Source organism: Nilaparvata lugens, chromosome X (genome assembly GCF_014356525.2).
Source record: "Nilaparvata lugens isolate BPH chromosome X, ASM1435652v1, whole genome shotgun sequence".
In the NCBI taxonomy this organism is placed as follows: Eukaryota; Metazoa; Arthropoda; class Insecta; order Hemiptera; family Delphacidae; genus Nilaparvata; species Nilaparvata lugens.
In genome coordinates, this window is record NC_052518.1 from 99,343,672 (window position 1) to 99,368,103 (window position 24,432).

The window sequence follows — 24,432 nt, forward strand, 5'->3', positions numbered from 1 at the left end:
GAGTGAATACTGATGCTGTGAAACTTTTCCATAAATTGAAAAGACTTGAGAAATTGTCAAAAAATCCACTTTATTTTAATAAAAATAAATATATCAGCTGAAGATGTGTGAGCACACACGAAAGCATGCTCCTGTGAAATATTAATTTTTATTTAAAAATAAAGTGTATTTTTTGACAATTTCTCAAGTCTCTTCAATTATTTTAAATATGGTTATTTATTTATTTAATTTTTCAGAATTATTATGCTACTTACAGAAAAGTACCACAGGCTTATGCCCAAAATGGTTTCAATTCTAATTTTTAAAACAGTCCAAATGTGCTTGGTTATGAGTCACTTCAACATTCTTCAATTACACGCTCAAATTACAATTCAAAACACAAAAAAAAACATTTTTAAATTGAAAAAATCCTTCTAAATTAATTAAAATCAATTACAAATATTCAGAAAACTCCAAACTTTGAAAAAACTATAAAATTACTACTCCATAGTGGAGTAGGTAATTTTCTACACAGGAAAAACTAAACAAGTAGAGGACACATAATAAGAATTTTTGTAACTAACTATTGTATGTAATTGTAATTTATCTAATATTTTGTGTAAATGATGTTGTAGTTTTAATTTTTTTGGGAAATAAACATTTATTTATTTATTTAATTTTGAGACCGAAAAGACAAACACACTATTTAGCATTTATCACAGCTGTTTTGATAAGATTGAAAAGATTGTATGAAAAGATTGTCAGGTGGTATGGAAATCAAACTCAATACTAAACAGTATAATCGACAGTGAACAGTATCAAAAGTCAATGTGTAATTCCCTCAATAATATTATAATTAATAATCCCTTAATAATTTTGAACTAAATAATTAAGTTCCTAGTAGGAGATTCATAACCAATTTTGTTGATATTATGATATTATGAACTAGAGAGATGTGAATTAATTTGGTAGTGTTATGTAATAATGATTACCTACTGCTTGGTCTATTGTCATGCGAAGCCTGAGAATTCACTCTCATACATTTTGATAGTTATGAAGGAAACTAAGAGATCAGTGAACCATCATTTCCTTACTTGCTTAAAAATCTGGATGAAAAAAAACAATTCCATTTAATTCTACATTGTTGAGGCAGACAATGAATATTTAGCGTTCTCCATATTTGAACATTCACAATATTTATCTGAAATTTTGTATCACATTAATTTTTTCCTGCTATTTTAATTCTACTAGTACAAATTATTATATTATAGTTGGAAAGACTTGTGTCAGTTGTTATTTTAAACCAGTCTCTTTAACAACTACAGTTTGTCAGTTGCGCAAGTTTTAAATTTTTTAAATTAATTTGTAAAATTTGGAAATATAGAAAAACCCATCGTAATTAATATAGAATATATCTTATAATGATAGGAAATTCTTCATCTCAACTCTATCATCGGTATTTATAGTATATTACTTCATTCATCCCATTCATATTATTTTATGCTATAATATTTCTTGTTATGATCAAGTTGAATAGACTTAAAACGTTGTCAAATATCCACTTTAATTAAATAAAAATTAATATTTTACAGTGGATTTTTGACAACGTTTCAAGTCTATTCAATTATGGAAAAGTTCCACAACATCAACATTCACGCTACAAACTTAATTATGATCGAGTTTTTGAGATTCAGATAATTTCTCCATACATTAACACCAGCTTCTTGAATTGAATTTTATTAAATTATTTATAGAGATTTTATGTATTGTTCATTCATTACCTATCAGACTTGGTACATATAATTAAAGACGCTTTTAATACATTCTTTTCTATGTTTTTCACACGACATGCAGTCAAATATTTAAGTAAATAATCAAAAACTTTACTTACTGACTGATCATTTTCAACAGTGCCGTCCGCGAGACGGTCAAAAGTACTGCAGTCAGTAAGTAAAAGTTTTTGATTATTCACTTAAATATTTGACTGCATATCGTGTGAAAAACATAGAAAAAAGTGTGTTGATACATCGTAGCTCGAAATGGATCAAAAAACTATCACGCTTTTAATGTCTCTTTTTGATCTTTTAGTACACTACAAATGAGTTCAGCATCTGGTATTATTAAATAATAACATCACTGTAGTAGAAGAATATAACTAGTAATATGCATTTCTATAAATTATTATCTGTCCTTTTGCTGTTGGATTGATATTTCTTGAGGTCTCTATTGTATCCTTATCTGATGGATGTTACTAAATATTTCTGTCTCATTATGATCAGCCTGTTCAAATCGTTTACGGTATCTTTTTTCTTAGAAATTACTCAATCCAGTTGGAATTGAGCTATTCTTATCAAGTAGGTTAATGATCCTTGAAATTAAGATAAATAATTAATACCTGTAATCAACTAATTTGAAAAAATCTATTTCCTAGGTGGATCGTTTATCAGCCTGACTTTGGTTCTGTGTATTTTTTGAAATATTTTGATTCTATAAATATACACATAATCGCTAGAAATTGCCTAGAATTTCATGATTGGGAGACTTCATTTAGTATTATAGATAATAATTGTATTGTCTTCTCTATAAATTCTCATAAAGGTTCACGCAATATTAAAAAATCTATTATGAATCAAACAAAATTGGATATAATATTCATTATTCTTTCAAGATTTAGGCTACTAATGACTTCACTAATGAGTAAATATCAGTGCTTAACCTCTTTAATAATAGGGTATCTTTTAGGAAACGTTTTATAGTTTACTAATTTGAGTAGACTCTGATTCAATTCAATTCAAATATTTTTATTCAACAAATGTACAGATGCACTGAATAACGTCATAAATAATAAAATGATGATATTTGCTTTAAAATATTTCTGCATGAGATTTTTAAAAAGAAACCATGTATCCTACCCTCTTAGCTGATCTAAAAATACAAGCTGGATATTGTGTTTTCTTAGATAAAATTTTTAAAATATTCTTGTAGCACACAAATAATATTGTAATAGCCAAGAAAAAGTCAGAATGAATTAATAGAGTTTATGTATTTATATAGGTATTGTCGAGTACAATAATTATTCATGATATATGGAAAGCATTCCTGACCGGCAATTAGGGAGTTACTGGGTTCGATTCCCGGGCTGACAAATTATTTTTGAATAGTCAAGTAGCGCTCATCGAATTTTCATCTAGCTGTTTACCCTGTTGTCAATATTTGCAGTAGCAGAAGTCTTCGGGGTGAATTGCAGCATTTCATTTGGATTTTCGTTTAATAATAATATTATGAAATCAGGATTTATCCTGCAAAGGTCAGGTATAATATTGTTCATGCATGAAGATTGATGAATTACTTTTTGTGTAGTTGAGAAGTTGATATTGTGGTAATTATTCATATTGAATGGAAAATACTAAGAAATTGTTAAAAATCACAGATTTACTGATACTTAGAATGACCGGTTTCGGTTATTACACCATTGTCAATCTCTGATAAACTCCGAGTTTCTGTATCAATAAATCTGTGGTTTTTGACAATTTCTTAGTCTTTTTCATTCAATTGATGAATTACTTTTACAACCCTCATTCAAGTTGTTGATTATAGTTGAGTAAATTAAAGGTGGTTGGGTGGTTATTATGTACCGTCTATAGGAAACTGAATTTTCAGAAACGGAAGTTTCAGATTTATTGGAATTTGTATCCTTTATGATCACTTTTTAATCCATTTATCTGATTCATCCGTCTCAACTTTTAAGCTAATGTAATACAACAGATTGTTTATTTTCATATACTGTACAAACGTCTCATTTCACCACGCTACAGTGAATTTGTGTTACATAAAATTGAATGATATACTGCTCTTCATTAGGCGGAGATGAGATTTTCAAGTCTCCTTTACCACTCAACATACACGTATTGTAAATACAAACGCATGAGCAAAACATGATTGAACCAAAAATTTCATTCGATAATAATAAACAAAGCAATAATTGTATTTTTAAAAAACACATGCGAGATAGCACCAAAATTAAGTTTTAGTTTACACTTTGGTCCCAATTAAGAATTATTTATCCAAAATACAAATAAAATTAACATGTGATATTTGTTCCAGAGTAAACTCTAGACAAGTAACTGACATTAATTGTTTTACTAAAGTATCTTCATAGATAGCCATAGATTTTTCATAGAATATCCCTAATTTGAATTTTTACAACCAATATCACATTCCATTGTGAACTGATTTTTTACAATCACTGAGGCCTATTTTATTACTTTTGAAACGACATAGAAGTCTAAATTTTTGTAAATAATATTCACTCTACAAACACATGGTGGTTAACTGTTTTTAACTATTCTTTTCTAAATATTCTTGTAAAAAAGTTACAAAACATGGCGAGTAATAGTTTCTAACTATGATTTACCAAAACTAGACTCAATTTTTGTAAATAATAGTTACAAGACAAGGCGATTAATAGTTTTTAACTATAATTCTATAATTTACAATAATCCAGGCTAGATTTTTGTAAACAATAGTTACAACACATGATGGGTTATTTACAAAACTTCAGACTGCTATAGTTGCAACAGTTAGTGATTAATAGTTTTTAAATATAATTTAGACTAAATTCTTGAAAAAAATAGTTACAACACATGGTGAGTACTAAGTAATAGTTATTACGGTACTATTATTTACAGAACTTTAGACTGCAATATGTCGTTTCAAAAGTATGCAAAATGATTGTCATTCTCATTCTATAATTTACTGAGAAATTAATGTATACAAATCAAAACTGAGGATGCCTTTTTTTTAATATTGTTTTCAGATTGATTTCTACAGTTATGCAGGTTTGATTTCTAGTGAGATCGGACTCCCTTATTATAATATTGTTAATAAAAACAATATAAAAAACTTGAAGTACCCATTTATTTAAAAAAAATAAAACTTTTTATTGATTTTAATAAAGCAGCCCATACAATTGAAGTGATTTTATAATATTGTGTATGAAACGGAGTGTGGAGACTCGAAATATGTTGTTTAATTGCTTTAAATGTTTAAAACATTTATATTGTTTTTAATAAAGTAGCTCATACAACTGAAGTGTTTTTATAATATTGTGTAAAAAACAGAGTGTGGAGACTCGAAATATGTTGTTTAATTGCTGGGAATAATTGAAAGCTATCGATAATAATCAGCTTAGCTCACCTGCCAGGGCCATTTGCCGAAAGAGGCCTTCTCACCACCCACTATCCTTGACTGTGGATAGAGTCTTCGCCCGCAAACTGAAAGCAGAAACAGAGTCGAGTTGAAGGCAGCCACATTACCAAGTGCGGGCATTGCTCGCGTCAACTATATTACCACACACCTCGCACGCTCTACTCTGCCACTGCCACAGAGCCACAGAGCCACAGAACCACACAGCACTCAACTACTAAAGTCAACAACTCTTCCAGGATATCTTGTGGAAGGGGATCTCACATCCCCACCTAGGCCTGACTGCTCTTCCTAGGGCTAGGGATGTTTCCGCCTTAATTTTAATAAGAGTCATTATGCTTCTAAAAACTGAGGCTTCTAATAAAAATATCCTAGCACTTCCTAGAGATAAGACTTCATACACCAATTAATTATATATTCTGTATATGGCATATTAATCTATATATTTTTATGCTTCTGAAAGCTGGGGCTTATAAAAAAATATCCTAGCACTTCCTAGAGATAAGAGTTTATACACCAAAGGTTCTAATTGATTATATTGTGTATATTAAATATTAATCTGTATATTATTATGCTTCTGAAAGCTGGGGCTTCTAATAAAAGTAGGTATCCTAGCACTACCTAGAGATAAGACCTCATACACCAAAGGTTCTAATTGATTATATTGTGTATATAAAATATTAATCTATAATATATTATTATGCTTCTGAGAGCTGGAGATTTTAATAAGAATATCCTAGCACTTCCTAGAGATAAGACTTCATAAACCAATTGATTATATTGTGTTTATGATATATTAATCTATATATTATTATGCTTCTAAAAGATGGGGCTTCTAATAGAAGTATCCTATCACTTCCTAGAGATAATACTCGATACATCAAAGTTTCTAATTGATTACCGGTATATTGTGTATATGACAATAATCGATTGATATAATTGATTAATCTATATACTATCAATAAATAAATAAAGAATTGAAATTAATATGTACGAGGTAGGGGATACAGTCATGCTTGACGCATCATCACTGCTGTACTATTAAACTTTTACATAAAGATTCTGAGTTTACCAATTATGATTATAGACATTTTTTATTGCTATTCATTTATTTCATTCCAAAATCACAATATCAAATTAATGATTGGGAGAGAATCAATAGGATGAACCCAAAACTGTTAATTTTAATCAATTGATTCTAATTTAATAATTGAATGAAAGTTCTGGGTTCAAACTACAGTCCTATTTTTCTCTGTTAGTTTTAAACTTCAATGAAGATTATACACGTAATTTTCACAAATAATAAAGGATGTGTCAAGTTAATTTGATAGGATAATATCTACTCTTAATTCTCAGTATGGAACAGTAATCCAATCTATTTTTGCTTTTCACAGACCCTTCCGAAGCGCGGGTGTAGATCGTATTATATAGCCTAAATGTTTTTCATATTATATAATTGATAAATAGTGGATTATGAACCACGTTATGCTGCTTTGCAAATTTGACAATATATTGCTTCACATAATAAACTGTGATAATAGTTCTCTAGCTACCAACACTCAAGGTTTTAATTATTTAAAAAAATGTTTCCAATCTATATTATCGATAAAGGAATATTGGATTATAATCCACATTTCGCTCCACATAATTGACAAATGTTGTTTCAAATATAAAGTAATATTACACCGCATTAACGGAAAAAATATACATTAACATTTATTCAATCATGTTTGTTGACTGTAATAGTGTACCGGTAGTGCAGTGCTACTACATCACACTAAGAAAATATTTTCATTATGAGCTTATTTATTTATACAATATGATGATTTGCACTGAGTCTAACAAGACCCAATAGACAAGATCACAATAGTGGTACTAAATATGAAGCTTGAAGAGTATTATAAATTATAAGTTCGTTTTCCGGAAATTACTATGGTAATACTTGATCAAGTAATTAGATGGATTTTCAAATTTGATGGGAAAAGGCACTTTTACTGTAACAGAGATTCAGTAGGTAACAAGAAAATGCTAATATGAAAGCCTAGTCATGCATTAGTGCATTATTCATTCAATTCAGGGCGAATCTTTAAAATATGAGGATCTTGTAACTTTTTTAAGAAGTTCCTAAGCCATGAATTAGTTTGGAAATTGAGTATATATTAGTAATGCAATATGTTTGATACGGTAATTTTTATTACAGTTGGGCATACTGTAGTATCCTAATTTTTGCATAAGTTTAAGCTTGATATTTTGGGGATTTATTTTGAGATAATATGAATTTCAAAGGAAGTTTATTGCTAGTTTTTGTTTCAGATATAGGCTGAACCAAATGAAAAAAAATATTCGATAAAGAATATTGCTGAGAGGAATAATGTGTCATTCAACTCTGGTCATTAACGTAAATGTCCCAAAGCCTATAAAAATATTTGATTCCACAATGTGTGATAATAGGCTTACTAAAAACTTGGGAAGAATACTGTCATAAACTAATACTACCGTATTCCAAGAAGGTATAGATGAGAAAAAATATTAGGCTCTAGATATCAATAACTATTAGGCTATATATAAGATGCGGTACGTTGATACAATAAAATTTAAAAGACGGAAATAAGAGATTAATTATATTAACAGTATTTTGTGTTTCAAGTGTAGCTTATCTTTCTCTCTATCCTTAACTTTCGCATATTTAATAATTTTTCTAACTCAATATTATTGTAGAACGATTTAGTTTAATATGATTCCCCATATTATTCTACTACTTCTGGTATTTATTTATAACGCTAGAACGAAAGTTGAATTTTGTTTTGTTAAACATATGAATAAAGGAATCTGTATCTTAATGATAATTAACATATTTCTGGTGGCCATAATGTTCAGTAGGCCTACTTCCTAAAGTTTTTCTAACAAAATTGATTTTTTTTCACTTCACAATGTTATTTAGTGTGAACTTTGGTAAATATTTAAAACGTTATCCTAAACAATTTTTGGTCTATTTTCTATAAGAAGAACAATTTTTCAAACAAAACAATAACTAGGCTTCTCCAAATCCTAACCCCTGCTGTCTCTATAAAAATATATGATATTTGCTTTGATCAAAATATTTTTTATTTGAATGCAAAATATTATGATCACCCCGACACATATTATTATAGCGGGGTATCATAATTAGAACTAAGTTTAGTATAAACAACGTTTGTATGTATAATATAATAATTATGTATGTGTTTTGTCAATAAACTCCTCTGGCTGCAATCAGAGAAATTATTATTAAATAGAGTTGTCTTGAATCTTAATATTCAATCAGGAAAGCTAAGAAAAACTCAAAAATTAACTTTTTCCTTCCTCTTCACGCCTCAGAAATATGCTTTTTAAAAATCGATCACTAATTGTATGTGAAACTAAAGGAAAATATTTCCAGACTCTTTTCTCTGATAAAATAATAGTTCTATGACAAATCTGTTGTGGAAAATATAATATTCCAGTTTTTCAGACATTATCCAACATAATACCGTATAACAAAATATTTATTTGATTTATTGGAAATTTATTTTCATAACCTGACGATGGTGTGATCACCGAAACTAGTAGTTACAATGTGTATTCTTGTTTTATTATTTTATTAATTTTAAAGGGTACTATAATTCTATTTTATAAAAACAAAATATTCGAATATATTTTTGTTGGGTTTCAGGTTGTTTTTCCTCGAGTTCTGCATATCTTCAATTTGTTTTTATTCAGTAGGCTATTATACTTCTATGTAACATTTTTTGATTAATAATCTGTTAAACTCTAACTTTTTCTCTTTCCATCTTATTGAACAATCACACAGTCCTTTTTCAGGAGGCGAAGGCTACCAATTAAGTATATAAATCCCATGTTCTCCCAATTTAATGTTATTAAAACTGTTTTGAACGCAAAGAATGCAATAAAATTGCTATTAATTTATTCCAAGAGCGACTGAACTACCAATAGATTCAAGGGCTCAACTGGAAGGCGTGGCGGAGAGTTTCCAATTTATCTTTGCATAAGAAATTTTATCAGATAAAAAAAGAAATAAATACAAATACAACACAATACGCCCTGGCTAAACGGGTTATAAAATAATTTTCAATCATAGAAAATACCGTAATAATTTGGAATCCAGGGGACACAGTTATTTCATGAGAAGTTTTGATAATGTGACACTAAAACACTGCACTATAGTGAGGTTCACGTAATAATGGCAGTGGAGAAAGATAGGAGAACAACATTACCGATCCTCTGTTTTGTCAATGCCTTCTATGGAGGGTAACTGCTACCAGTTTATTGATGCAATATTAACTGTTCATTTAAAAAAATCAATTATATTTTATCAAGCAATAAATTATATTTTTCAATGATTTCATAATGAATTTTCATCATCAAGATTAAATATTTTTTTAATTAATTATTAATCCTACATTGTTAAAAAACGATCTGGCAACAGAGCAAAGCGAGAAAGAGATATTCTCGTTTAAAATAATCAATTATATTTTATCAAGCAATAAACTATATTTTTCAATGATTCCATAATGAACTTTCATAATCAAAATTATATATTTTGTTAATTAATTATATATTTCCACATTGTTAAAAAACGATCTTGCAACAGAGCAAAGCGAGAAAGAGATAGCGCCATCTGTTTCGTTGAATGATAGACAAGGATAGCAATACAATTGCTAATCAAACACTGCCATTATAACGTGGACCTCATTATAGAAAGAATACAGAGCGCTGTTTGTTCTATCATGACAACATAGCGACCGCTGTATCCCTACTTTTCTCTGCTCCGCATATCCCTCCAGGTCGTAAGTTGGCAGTCGCTGAGGGATATAAAGGTGCGTACAGATATACGCGCCGCGAACATGAGCAATTCACTTTTAATCAGCTGATGCCAAGCTTTTTATATCTGTATCTTACCGTTTCTGTAAAAATACAGATATAAACAGCTGATTAAAAGTGAATTGCTCATGTTCGCGGCGCGTATATCTGTACGCACCTTTATATCCCTCATGAGCAATTCACTTTTAATCAGCTGTTTATATCTGTATTTTTACAGAAACGGTAAGATACAGATATAAAAGCTTGGCATCAGCTGATTAAAAGTGAATTGCTCATGTTCGCGGCGCGTAAATCTGTACGCACCTTAACGTGCACCTCATTATAGCTGTTTAATATTTGCAGTAGCAGAAGTCTTCGGGGTGATTTATTTATTTATTTATTTATTCATAGACAATAGATACAATGCAGGTAAAAACAACAGGCATTCGCCCAAAACTGCTTTAAACCTTAATTTGGAATACACAGTCTATAGTGAGGTCCACGTTATAATGACAGTGGATAAAGATAGGAGAATAGCGATGCCGATTCTCTGCATTAATTAATTAAATTTCTACACTGTAAAAAAACATAATTGGCATCGTTGTGGACCTAGAAGAGGATAGTACCACCGACTTTGTCGAATAATAGACAAGGATAGCAAAACCAAAGTTGATCAAATACTGTCATTATAACGTGGACCTCACTATGTAAATGGTTAACAGGTTATGTAAATGCATTAAATTATATAATTTTATGCATTAACAGCATTAAATTTCGATTTTCGTTTAATAATCTATTAATTGAATGGAATCTATTTATGACTTACCATCTCTGAAGTTGGTCATATTGAAGTAGCTGGTATCGATCTCGTTGATATCGATGGCAGGGGTCGGTTTGGAAGGAGGCAGGGTGGTGATAGAGTCCGTCGACACTCCATCAGTCGACATTTCGGTGAAGAATGTTTGCGAAGGATAGTTGGTAGTCGGAGTAACTGTTGTTGGAGCAGATGTTGTAAATGTTGTCGGACTCTCAGTTGTGGGGACTGTTGTTGTTGTTGTAGGTCTGGCTGTTGTTGTGGTGGGAGGCTGTGTGGTTGACGGTCTCTGGGGTGTTGATGGTCGATGCGTTGATGGTGTTGATGGTCGCTGGGGAGGTTGATGCGTTGATGGTCGCTGGGGAGGTTGATGTGTTGATGGTCTCTGTGGTGGTAGATGTGTTGATGGTGTTGATGGCCTTTGCGGTGGTTGATGTGTTGATGGTCGCTGTGGTTGTTGAACTGTTGATGGTCTCTGAGGTGGTTGAGTGGTTACATATATTGTTGTTGGTGGTGCAGCTGTTGTTGATGGTCCCAATGATGATTGAGCTGTAGTTGCTATTGTTGTCGGTGGATTTGTTTCTGCAATAATAATAAACAAACATTTCAAAAAATCATGCATGACAAATTAAAAAAGTATCAATTAACACTCAACACACCAGTTGTTTTAAAAAAAATGCATGAAAACTTGAAAAAGTATCAATCGATAGACCAGTTGTTTTAAGAATCCAGACGTGAGTAATAAGGTGCGTACGGATATACGCGCCGCGAACATGAGCAATTCACTTTTAATCAGCTGACTATATCTGTATTTTTACAGAAACTGTAAGATACAGATATAAAAAGCTTGGCATCAGCTGATTAATAGTGAATTGCTCATGTTCGCGGCGCGTAAATCTGTACGCACCTATAGAGGTATACATTTCAAGTTGATTGATGGTATAGTAATAGAGATGAGAATCATGAATATGGTTTTCATTCAATAAATCTCAACTGTTACTATTAAAAAGGATGAATTTAGTCTGTCTATCAATTTATCAACTGAGTCAGGATCCTGCTTCATTGTAAACTAACATTACAAAATAATAAATAGTTGCCCAGGCTTTTCAAATTCAGCCGTGATTGTATACAGTGCAGTGTGATTGAAAAGTATATTATTAAAAAAATATCAACTGGTGTTGAAAATTTGGTTGTAGAAAGACATTGCTTGATTGATTGAGTACTTTATTTATGTAGATTACAAAATATGCTGGCTTATACACTTATATAGGCCTACAATAGCTTACAATACAGCAAAATTATAGATGAATTTACATAATATACACTAAGAAAATAATTATTGAACTGTATATGATATGGAAAAAGCAATTTGAATAACTATAGATAATATTGTTATGCATCTACATAAATTGACGGAGCTTTGGACATATCAATGTCCATTCTTCGGAGAGAATATTAAAAATATCCTTCCCACTAACTCTCTACCAAAAGAGAGAGAAACAGTGGTATTGCACTAGGCTACTGGCAAAAATGTGGCTGTTCATTTGAACTAGACGTTTTGTATTATCCTAGTTATTTCCATAACTTCTAAAATGTTCAAATGCCTTTACCATTATTTAAATGCAGAGATTCAACATTTCGAAAAATTCGAATCCGACTTCAGGCAGATGGACATCAGAAGATGGAGAAGAAAAGCTAAAAATCGAGACGAATGGAGAGGCATTCTGCGGGAGGCCAAGACCCTCAATGGATTGTAGAGCAAAGGAGTAAGTAAAAAATTTTACATATCTTCCATTCTTTTTCATATTATTATCTATATGATTTTGTCAGTTTCTAAGCTTCTCTTGTGTATCGATTCTGATGACCATATTTGGGATACTTAGGTGTGTCTTGTCTTGGCCAATGATAGTAGAGCTCAACCTTCATTGGTCAACAGCTAATGGCCAATCGTAGGGTTTCGCCCATACTATGTATTCTGCTACACAAAGCTTTCAATTTGCTAGAGATTGATATTCATAGAAAATCGTATCTAAAATTGTATTTGAATAAATGAGTGGTTTTGACGATATCAAGTTGTTTTTTATTTAATAGTACTGTAAACTATGTAGTACCATAGAAAAAAGATAACGTTATGGCTAACTTCTCTCATGAAAATACGCAATCTTCTCTCTATGATAACTCATAGAAAAAATTGAGTTTTAGAAACAATCTCCTTCTTTTGGTACCTTCTATCGGAGGTTGGGAATCATCACAGCGATTTCCACTTTAATAATTTCAGCCCGGAATAGTATACTACGCTACAAGCACAGAAAGTTAGTGTTTATGGTATGAGGATAGTTTCCCGGGCGAGGCTTGCCGAGCCCGGGAATATGGGGAATATGTTATCCGAATACCGTAAACACCTTTCTGAGAGAGTCGCGTATGATATTTTTCGCCACACTACAGGTATAGTTGACGCCAAAAAGTTTGGCGGTTTCGTCTATTGTGCGTTCCAACAGCTGATGTTGTCAAGTAGAGTTGTCATCTAGCTTGGCAATAGATAGATGCATTGCATCAGCTGTGAGTAGGTTACACCATGTGACCCACTAAGCTGCCTAACTTTCTGGCATCAGCTATATAAGAATAATAAATTGAATAAGAATGTTTTATGAGGGGGGGGGACTTTGATGTCTCATATCTCAAGAACCAGACGTCGTAGGGTACTCAAAGTGGGGTGGAAATTTCCGATCTCACCCTCCTGAACACAATGCACCATATGGCACAGTTGTCCAAACACATTTTCAAAAAGCGGCCGGAAAGGGTACTCTTTCCGGCCTAGGCCGGAAAGAAACCTGTTCTGACGTCAGACGAGAGTCGTCTGCAAACAATGTCTTTCAGATCTACATAGGGACTGGAAAACAGCTATTTTAAGTTGCAGTCATACCAATCTCTCAAATTACACAACCAGGACAGTCTTCTATGTCCCACACTCCTTTCACCAGAAAGAAAGAAGAGATGATGAGTATGATAAGCCTCAACAGTTCATACTTCTCACCCTACATTTTCTCTCTTTGGTTAAGAGCCGTTGGGCTGGTTGGCAGCAACTGTCCATGCCTCTCTGTCATCCGCCATCCTTTTGAGGTCTCTGTATTTGGCACATCTCACATTTTTTCCAGTTGTTCTATATACTCCAGTCTTGGCCTTCCTCGCGCATTCCTTCCCTCAATCATTCCCTCCATTATAATTTTTCAGTCCCTCATGTCGAAGTATTTATGTTCTTCTCCTTTTTATTTCTTTCAGTGGACAACCTCTCTCTCCAATCTGAATCTGAATCTCCAAATTTTTGAAACACCTCTTCATTCATTCCCTTCTCTCTCCAACTGATCCTCAGCATTCTTCTGTAGCACCATGTCTCAAAAGCCGAAATCCTTCTTCCTTCTTTCACACCCATCATCCAAGCTTCACTTCCATAGGTTGCAATGCTCCATACATACGTTTCGAGCAACCGTTTTCTCACCTCTAGACTCAATGCTCATGCATCTTGGTATAATATAATATACCATATCAGGTCATTATATTATACTGTCAGTCGATTTCCATCAATTTTCGTTCCCTCTTCTTTCACACCCCTCATTACATGTCCTAAATTTTCCAATTTCCTTCTTCTTATTGTTGAAATGACTTCACATTCCTTCATCAGTGAGAGTATACATTTCTAGTTGTCACCTCTGCCATACATGGCATCCTCCACATCCTCCTGTATCACCACATTTCAAATGCTTCAATGCTTTTGAGGTTTGACTTTTTTAAAGTCCAAGCTCCCAACTTTAGATTTAGTGAATGAGTAAGATTTAAATGACTTTACTTACCTGATGTATCAAATGTAGTTGGCGCATGCGTGGAAACTGATATTTCCACCCAATTAGGAGTTGTCATCGTGGATGTAGTCGTTGTGGTCGTTGGCTCTGCTATTCTCTGAGGTGGTTCAGTCTTATTATTTGACACTGGAAAATAGAAATGTCCATTATAAAGACAAATTCAGAATGAAAACCATACACAAAAACCAAGATGAGAATTAAATTTGCACTGATAATTATTTTGGACCCGTTTTCTTTGAGGACCTTCCCTATTGCGGAGGGAAATGTCCAATTCATACCTTGATCACCGCCACTCTAACAATTAGGTATGTTGTGGAATTTAATGTTTCCCTTAAGTTTTTCAACCAAGACATTCTTCTACGTCCCACTGAGTGCTTAAACAACTGTTTTACCTTGGATTATGGATTTTATTCATCTGGTACTGAGTGGTCGGGAACGTTATTGACTAGTGATAAATGCGTGCCTCTGTGATTTAAATTAAATTATTTTGGATGGAATGGAATAAATTCTTCAGCGGTTACTAGAAAATCATACATCGTACTGAAAGGAGATACTTTCGGTACTTTGATCCCAAACGAGATGTATCAATGATGAGACTTCATCGCTCAATTCCTGGCTACGCCATACTGTTCAACATTTTATATGAGATCACAGTGTGTGAGATAAAAGCAATATCACTTGAAATTGGCATCAATGTCCGAAACATGTTGTGATTAAATATTTCAAAAAGGGTACTAAGATTTTTATTTTTCTTTCTATCTCATAGTTGATATATAGTGAAGCGGTAAACGTGGCTGGAGGGATTCTAAGTGCCTAATGCATTTAGTTGAATGCCTCTGATAGTGAAGTTTGGAAGGCACATCAGAAAAAATATTCAAACTTGAATATCCTTCCCCGATTTTAAAGGCGTTTATAAAGCCTGGTTTTCACTAGTAGTTAGTGGTCGAGTAACTGGCATACTATCTCTACCAAGCTAACTCTACTCTACTTACTTGGTCAAGTAACTGTTTTCACTACAGTTGAGAATGTGTGTTGTCTAGTGAACGGAACTGACCTTAAAATGTCAATACTTTTTAATAAATTAACACTTAAACACTTATTAAAACTTTAATAAATTAATACTTCAAGATTTAATTATTGGATAATTTATTCATTAAATTATCTATGCCTTTTAAGAAATATTATTCAATGCATAAAACTTCTTTGATTTATTATTTTGTATTGAGTGTTATATAGTATCCAAATTTGTATTGTAATCGTTTTGATGAATTAACTTTGATTTGATTTGACTTTTCAATAAATAACAATACTTCTTAAACTTGATAGCCTATGGCACGACTCTACTCTACTAGCTCGAGACTGTTTCCATTAGCATAGAAGTGGTAGAGTAGAGTGAGGAGCGGTGGTGGGGGAAGGCAAGTGGTAGAGTATACTATCCCACTCTACTCTACTAAAAACAAACTAGTACTCTACCATGAACCATTGAACCATTAACTCTACCATTGGGAGAGTTCAAAAGATAGTTAGTACTTGCCCAGGGAACTCTACCACTAACTTTACTAATGAAAACCATGCTGAAAATATGAAAACATAGTGGATCGGCGATGGAGGGATTGAAGATCCACTATGTTTTAACCCTTAGATAGCTGATCGTTAGTAAAGTTGAAAACAGCCCGGAGGGTGAGAACATAGTGAGCGGTGAAGTTCAAAACGGCCCGTTAGGATAAAAACAGTGGAGCAGTGAAACAGTGAAGCTCTACTATGTTTTAACCCTTAGATAGCTGATCGTTAGTGAAGTTGAAAACAGCCCATAGGGTGAGAACATAGTGAGTGATGAAGTTCAAAACAGCCCGTTAGGATAAAAACAATGGAGCAGCAAAGCTTCAAGTTTGAGAGTGTTTAATGTAATGCATGTATTTAAATTGTGGCGCACATAGTGGAGTGGTATGCTTTGATCCATTTAAATACATGCATGAACTTCAACACTCTCAAACAATGAATTCCCGTTTTATGAATTACTTTAAAAAATGGTAAACAGGGCTAAAAAATTACTCTCTGCATGGTTGTTGTTACTACATGCGTGTGTACTGTTTTTAGAAGCAGGACGGTTTATAATATAGCGAGGTCCACGTTATAATGGCAGTGTTTGATTAGCAATGGTATTGCCACCCTTATCTATCACTCAACAAAGCGGATGGAGCTATCTCTTTCTCGCTTTTCTCTGTTGCCAGATCGTCTTTTAACAATGAGGAATTAATAATATACTAACAAAATATTTCATCTTGATTATGAAAATTCCTGGTTTATAATAATATTATATTATAGCGAGGTCCACGTTATAATGGCAGTGTTTGATTAGCAATGGTATTGCCACCCTTATCTATCACTTAACAAAGCGGATGGAGCTATCTCTTTCTCGCTTTTCTCTGTTGCCAGATCGTCTTTTAACAATGAGGAATTAATAATATACTAACAAAATATTTCATCTTGATTATGAAAATTCCTTATGAAATTATTGAAAAATAAAATTTCTTGCTTAATAAAATATAATTGATTATTCTAAACGAGAATGAACAGGTAATACATCAATAAACAGGTATCGGTTTAACCGATATCGGTTCAAGACAGAGGATCGGCAACGTTGTTCTCCTATCTTTCTCCACTGCCATTATAACGTGGACCTAACTTCATATGCTTGTGTACTGTTTTTAGAAGCTGGACGGTTTCAATAGAATTAAAACAACCTCCGACTGGGGGCATAAGCGGAGCAGAGAGATGAAGGGTGATAGAGAACCAGTTCAGCCGATTGGATGAATTAATAGAATCATATAAAAAAGCGAGATTGCCAAGTCGACAAAACAGGCTCAGTCGATGCACTGCTTCCAGAGAGGAAATTAGGTAAGCGTATCATGAGGTGTTGAACACTCACTATAGTGAGGTCCACGTTATAATAGCTGTGGAGAAAGATAGAAGAACAACGTTGCCGATCCTCTGTCTTGTTAATGCCTTCTATAGACGGTAGCTGAGTGAGGTCCACGTTATAATGGCAGTGGAGAAAGATAGGAGAAAAACGATGCCGAACCTCTGTCTTGTCAATGCCTTCTATAGACGGTAGCTGATACAGGTTTATTGATGTACTATTAACTGTTCATTCTCGTCTAAAATAATCAATTATATTTTATTAAGCAAGAAATTATATTTTTCAATTATGAATTTTCATAATTAAGATGAAATATTTTGTTTATTAATTATTAATTCTACATTGTTGATAGATGATCTGAGCAAAGCCAGAAAGAGATAGCACTATCCGCTTTTTTGAATGATAGACAAGGATAGCAATACCATTGCTAAACAAGCACTGCCATTATAACGTGGACCTCACTATAGAAAGAATACAGAACGCTGTCTGCTATAGCATGGAAACATCGCGGCCGCGGTATTCCTACTATAATGTCCACTTTATAATTTCAGTGGAGAATGATAGGAGAAAAACGTTGCCGAACCTCTGTTTTGTCAATGCCTTCTATAGACGGTAGCTGATACAGGTTTATTGATGTAATATTTATCCATGTACTGTTCATTCTCGTTTAAAATAACTAATTATATTTTTTCCAATAATTGCAAAATCAAATTCAAATTCAAATTCAAATGATCTTTATTCACAAAAAAAGTAATACAGCAGCAGAAACATTAGATAAATAGTGAATATTCCCCACAAAGACAACAAGTCTGGGTGTCGGGAATGAGCACCGTGAACTGCATTATAACAATCTGACAGTTGAAGATTTATAATAAAAAAAAACAACAAAAACAATAGAATAAGTAAAGTAGAGTAAATAAAAAAATATCTTTAGAGGATGTGGAGAGCACTTAATGTTGTTGAACCCAAACTTCTGTAGTTAAAAAAAATATATATATATATATTATATTCATATATATATGGTACTGAAAAAAAGAAAAAAAAGTAGTACGAACTGAATAATTTTAAGAGACATACAGAGTCCTGCATATACAGACGAACACTCACAACCAGAGGTGATGTTCAATGGATATAGGCGGATTGGATGAGCCGCGATGCGACGTCCCTACCAATTTCAAACAGCCACCTTTTAAGATAGCATTTAAAGGTGCTAATGCTGACAACATTTTCCATTTGCTTCAAATGGTTTGGGATATTCCTGTACAGAATGTGACATAGATAGTGGCTGTTAGTCCTGGTACAATTATTTAGCAGGCGTGGCTGCACAATGCCAATGTTATTTTGGTGTCTGGTATTGTAAATGTGGTTTGATAAAATGAAAATTGTATTTTTATTATGCCAGATGAAAATTACTAAAACTTTAATATAAATCTGTCTGATATCCATTACATGGAATTCCTGATAAACTAACTCCATTTTCCATAATTAATATGAAATATTTCATTAATTAATTATTGATATTCTACATTGTTAAAAGACGATCTGGCAACAGAGCAAAGCGAGAAAGAGATAGCACTATCCTCTTTGTTGAATGATAGACAAGGATAGCAATATCATTACCAATCAAACACTGCCATTATAACTTAGGACCTGACTATAGAAAGAATACAGAACCATAGAGAAACAATAGCATAAGTAGATATCCCATGGTATAGGGCGTTTATGTCGCAACTCTTACTGTTATCTCAAGCCGATAGTTCGATCATGTAATTCTTTCCTGTGACACTGGTAGTCTCTCATATTGTGCCGTTTATACACTCTCACCCCCACAAAACAGTGAAATTCGAGAATAATCAACAGTAATCGGCTTGAGATAACAGTAAAAGTTGCGACATAAACGCCCTATACCATGTGATATCTACTTACGCTATTGTTTCTCTATGACAGAACTCTGTCTGCTATAGCATGGCAATATCGCGGCTGCTGTATCCCTACTTTTCTCTGTACATACCCCTCCAAGTCGAAAGTTCTTTCAATTCTCCTTTATTTATTAATTTTTTTAAATTCTACTTGATTCATTTTTGTTAATTCTACTTTATTGAGCTTACCAGTAGGCACGGGACGAGCAGGAACCTCTTCGACAGTCGTCCAGGTGACAAGTGCCGGTGGAATGGTGGTGGGACTCGATGGAGACAAAGTGGTCAACACCAGTTGCACATAACCAGGCTTCTTGGTCGGCACAGGCGTCGAGACGGGCTTCTGTGGCTTGGGCCTTGGCGAGGAAGGCCTGAAACTGACAGCCGGCTTGTGACTGGAGGTGATCGGCTTCACCAACGGCTTGGCAGTTGTCGAGATCGGCCTATGACTTGTCGAGATTGGTTTCGAGCTAGAAGTCACAGGCTTGGCAGTGGTCGATACCGGACGCTGACTGGAAGAGATTGGTCTGTGAGTGGAGATTTGCGGCTTGAAAGTTGGTTTAGGACTGGGTGAGGTTGGTTTGGGACTTGATGAGATTGGTTTGGGACTGGGACTGGTTGGTTTATAGGAGGCTGTGGATGGCCGCTTTGTCACAAAGCTATCAGCGGGTTTTGTGGGTTTTTTGGTGGGTTTGAAAGCACTGGCCGGCTTCTCCGGCTCTGTTCTAGATGTAGAACTCTGTAGATACGAGGTCGTCTCATTTAATCGACCAATATCAACCTAGAACAGAAGAAACAGAGAAATTAGTACAATATTCAAGATCAAGAATCTGGAATAAATCAAGCTACAAACATATTATTATTAAACTCAAATCCTTGTTTTGAAAATTTTTTTGGAAAAATTCCAGAAAATCTTGAAGAATAACCACATAAACTAAGGTTGAATAAACATTACTTTAATTGAAGCAGGTTACAATGATGGTAACTCCCGTGTTATCGGTTGGCATATTAACTTTCGGTCCCGGCTGAAGTATGACAGTCGTAAGGCATATTAACTGCTTAAATTATTTACATTCAGGCGTGGTTGAAACTTCCCGCAAGGGACTCCCCATCAACAAAAGCCAAACGAATTTACTTTTATTGTGTAGAGCTTGTAAGTATATAATGTGTTCTCATTCTCTAGAATTACATCTTGAAGAATCAGTAATGGAGTCCATGTCAATAATTACTGTGACTGTTATTGAAGTTTCTAATTAGTTTTAATCCTTAAAATTTCTAGTTTCTTCATTTGGACATAGAATTGGTCTGAAACTCTTGGAAGTGAAAATATAACTTTTCTTTTGGAAATACTACTTATTATAAAATTTTGGAGTAGAGCAGTTTCGGGCTGTTTCGTTGCTCTTTACAAGTCATATCTATATTATGGTTTGCATTTGTATTGATGAATAAATAATTAAGTTTGTGAAAGTAATATTAAAATAATACACAACTCTTAAGAAATTGCTTAATCCGATTCTCAGCTGTCCAAGGCGCTATTTAATTTTGATTATATATAACTGTACAATACTTTAGATTGTTACTTTGGATTATAGAGAGCCACACATGTGGAGAAATTCACATCAAATTCTGGAGAAATCACATAAGAAATCAGTGTAATTTCTCCGAAAATCGCTAATTGTGGCCACAGCTGTTACTCTGTGGCTAATAGATTATTATAATAAGGACTAGATAGACTCTAATAAGCTACAAGATTGATTTATTGATAACTGATTGATAGATTGATTGATATTGTCTTTAGTCAAGTTATATTAGTGTGCTCACTATAACCTTAGTCTGATTTACTAATTTTTCCCATTAGGGAACTTTGGACTATATACGGCGAGGTGCAACTACGCTTGGGTCTCCCCACCATTCAAAGCCATACGCTAATAATAATAGTCAAGTTCAAGACATATTTTGAAAGATAAGTCTTCTGTAGCCAAATCTTCTGTTACAACGTGTCGGATGAAAAACATGCGGTAATAATACTATCCATGTCCAAAACATATAGATAATTCACTTTCAAATTCTCCTGGTTTTACCTTCATAATTAAATAATTGTGGTATTTCGGAATACGTTTATTCATTCATTGATCCAATCATACACAATCTATTCATAAAAAGGAATTAAAAATCATCGGGCATTTTGAGTAGCTTTGCAAAATTATTCTACTCAGGTTGTTTCTCACATACTGATAGCCTACTCATGTTAAAAAGTAGCACACCAACGGTTTACTCGTGAGAGAGAATGAAACTAGAACTTAAAGCTGATATAAATCTGAATTTATCAGGTTTAGTTAGAGGAATGGGTTAAAATAAAAGAAATGTGCTCCACTTATATATAGTACAGATATGAACTAATGATACAAAATAATTCTATCCTGAATATATAACTATAGTGAGGTCCACGTTATAATGACAGTGGAGAAAGATAGGAGAAAAACGTTGCCGATCCTCTGTCTTGTCAATACCTTCTATAGACGGTAGCTGATACAGGTTTACTGATGTAATATTAACTGTTCATTCTCGTTCAAAATAATCAATTATATTTTATCAAGCAAGAAATTAAGCAAGAAAAACGTTGCCGATTCTCTGTCTTGTCAATGCCTTCTATAGACGGTAGCTGATACAGGTTTACTGATGTAATATTAACTGTTCATTCTCGTTCAAAATAATCAATTATATTTTATTGAGCAAGAAATAATATTTTTCAGTAATTTCACAATTAAGATGAAATATTTTGTTAATTGAGTATTATTTCTACATTGTTAAAAGACGATCTGGCAACAGAGCAAAGCAAGAGATAGCGCTATCTGCTTTGTTGAATGATAGACATGGATAGCAATACCATTGCTAATCAATCACAGCCACTACCTACTGTATTATAATGTGGACTTCACTATATAGATTTGTATTTTTAAACTGAAGATTGAAGAGTATAAACATGATCATTTCTACTTGAAAACATTTTTCAATGAAGCAAGTACAGAATTTCTAGAAAAGTTGACAAAGTACAGTATGTCCTAAACCAGAATCGTGAGTACAGTAGGCCTAGGCCTTGTTGAAGAAGTGGGCCAACCAAGGTCAATGCCATTTCTGATTTGATTCACTCATACCGCGTTCTCAACAATTCATTCCTAGATTCACAGCTCTTGTACTTCCACCAAAAAAAAACTGGATGAAAACGAAAATTTTCCCTTCAGTTACCAAGCAAGATTATATCACATTTAAATTTATACACAAATTTCTACAGCATTATTAATAAATATGTATCTGCCGTTCAACGGCCGAACAACACACAGAGCAGAGTTAACGGTCGTCTCACACTCACTCTCTCTCTCTCTCTCTCACACACACACACACACACACACACACACATACACACGCACACACACACACACACACACACACACACGTTAGCTTGCGTTCGCAATACAGCAATCCGCTAATAAGCACGAATTTAATCAAGTGAAATTTCACCGATTCCTTGACTTTCGTGAGGTCTATATTATAATGACAATATTTGATTAACATTGGTGTTGCTATCCTTGTCTATCATTCCACAAAGCAGATATCGCTATCCTATTTTCCCCGCAACGTTGTCAAATCGTTTTCTAACAATACGGAAATGTAATAATTAATCAGCAAAATATTCAATATCAATATTATGATAATTTATAATTTAATCATTGAAAATATTTTTTTACGAATAGAATAAAATCACACAGGATTTGTGATTTTATTTGAAAACAACAAGGTCACCAACACAAATCTTGTGATTTTATTTTTTAGAATTTCCTCTACATTGACGCAATTTATTATTGTATTAGTCATATTTTGTTTTTCTTAAGAGGTTATTTAAAAGGTTTCTATATTTTAAACATCTCCTAGGCATTTGCTTTCAATGCAGCTTTCAGAGTGTATCCTACCCTGGATTTAGTTCGGGTTGACTCCCTAGGCTCTTCACCTTCAGCCCTCCGCCGTTGGGATTTCTCCTCATCCGCCTTCAAGTAATCGTTGGAAAATAAATTTTCTTGAGGAAAACTACATGATTGTTTATTCAAAATATGAATGAACAGCACGGTATATAGAAGAAGACGGTAGGTGACACGCGCATGTTTGTGCTAAATTTCCGGTGTAGCTGACGTCATTTTATATCCAATCATCTGTTTTTAACAAAAATACTTTTTGTAAATTTCTAATAGGTGTTAAATAAATAAAAGCCACACATCTTAGATAAAAGATGTTCTTCTAATAGGTGTTAAAAACCTCGTTTGGTGGCGATGACGCAATCTAGCTGGCTGGCCACTGCGCACACATTTCATGACCCCTACCGTTTTCATCTAAATACCGTGAATGAACAGTTTATATTACATCAGATATACCGGTATTAGCTGTCCTCTATAGAATACAAGGCAGAGAATCGTAACACTATTCTACTATCTTACACCATAACGAGATATCCTCTATAGAAGACAAGGCAGAGAATCGTAAAACTATCCTACCATCTTACTCCATAACGTAGACCTCACTATATCTGTTGTTACTCTTCCATTCATACCAAGCTACTAAAATGCTACCCTACCGCTCCGACGTCTAGACGCTGTTAATATATATGTTGTAACAAAGAAATAATTGTCATGCCAATCCGTCTTTTGGAGGAGACGATAAGCCGTCGGTCCCGACTATCTAAAAAGTAGTCATCATCTCTCATAATCCTCCCTCTCACTCATTACCCACGCACTAGCCTAAGAGCTTATGTGGGCATCACCCTCAGTATTATTATTTTGAAAAGAAATTAAAAAATTTGGTTGAATAATTACACTTTAGATGTAGCATAATGTAATTCATTATTAATGTATG

The 24,432-nt window shown here is 33.4% G+C and overlaps 1 protein-coding gene across 1 annotated transcript in view; it reads right to left on the reverse strand.

Moving 5' to 3' along the window:
- Window positions 1-24,432, reverse strand: part of LOC111043245 (serine proteinase stubble) — a 90,964-nt gene that overhangs the window by 11,265 nt on the left and 55,267 nt on the right. Inside the window, exons 4-7 of the mRNA XM_039442807.1 lie at window positions 19,723-20,311; window positions 14,686-14,820; window positions 10,850-11,419; window positions 5,176-5,252 (exon numbers count right to left, since the gene is read on the reverse strand). Of these exons, the coding sequence (XP_039298741.1) occupies window positions 5,176-5,252; window positions 10,850-11,419; window positions 14,686-14,820; window positions 19,723-20,311 (1,371 nt within the window). The remainder of the gene's footprint in view (window positions 1-5,175; window positions 5,253-10,849; window positions 11,420-14,685; window positions 14,821-19,722; window positions 20,312-24,432) is intronic.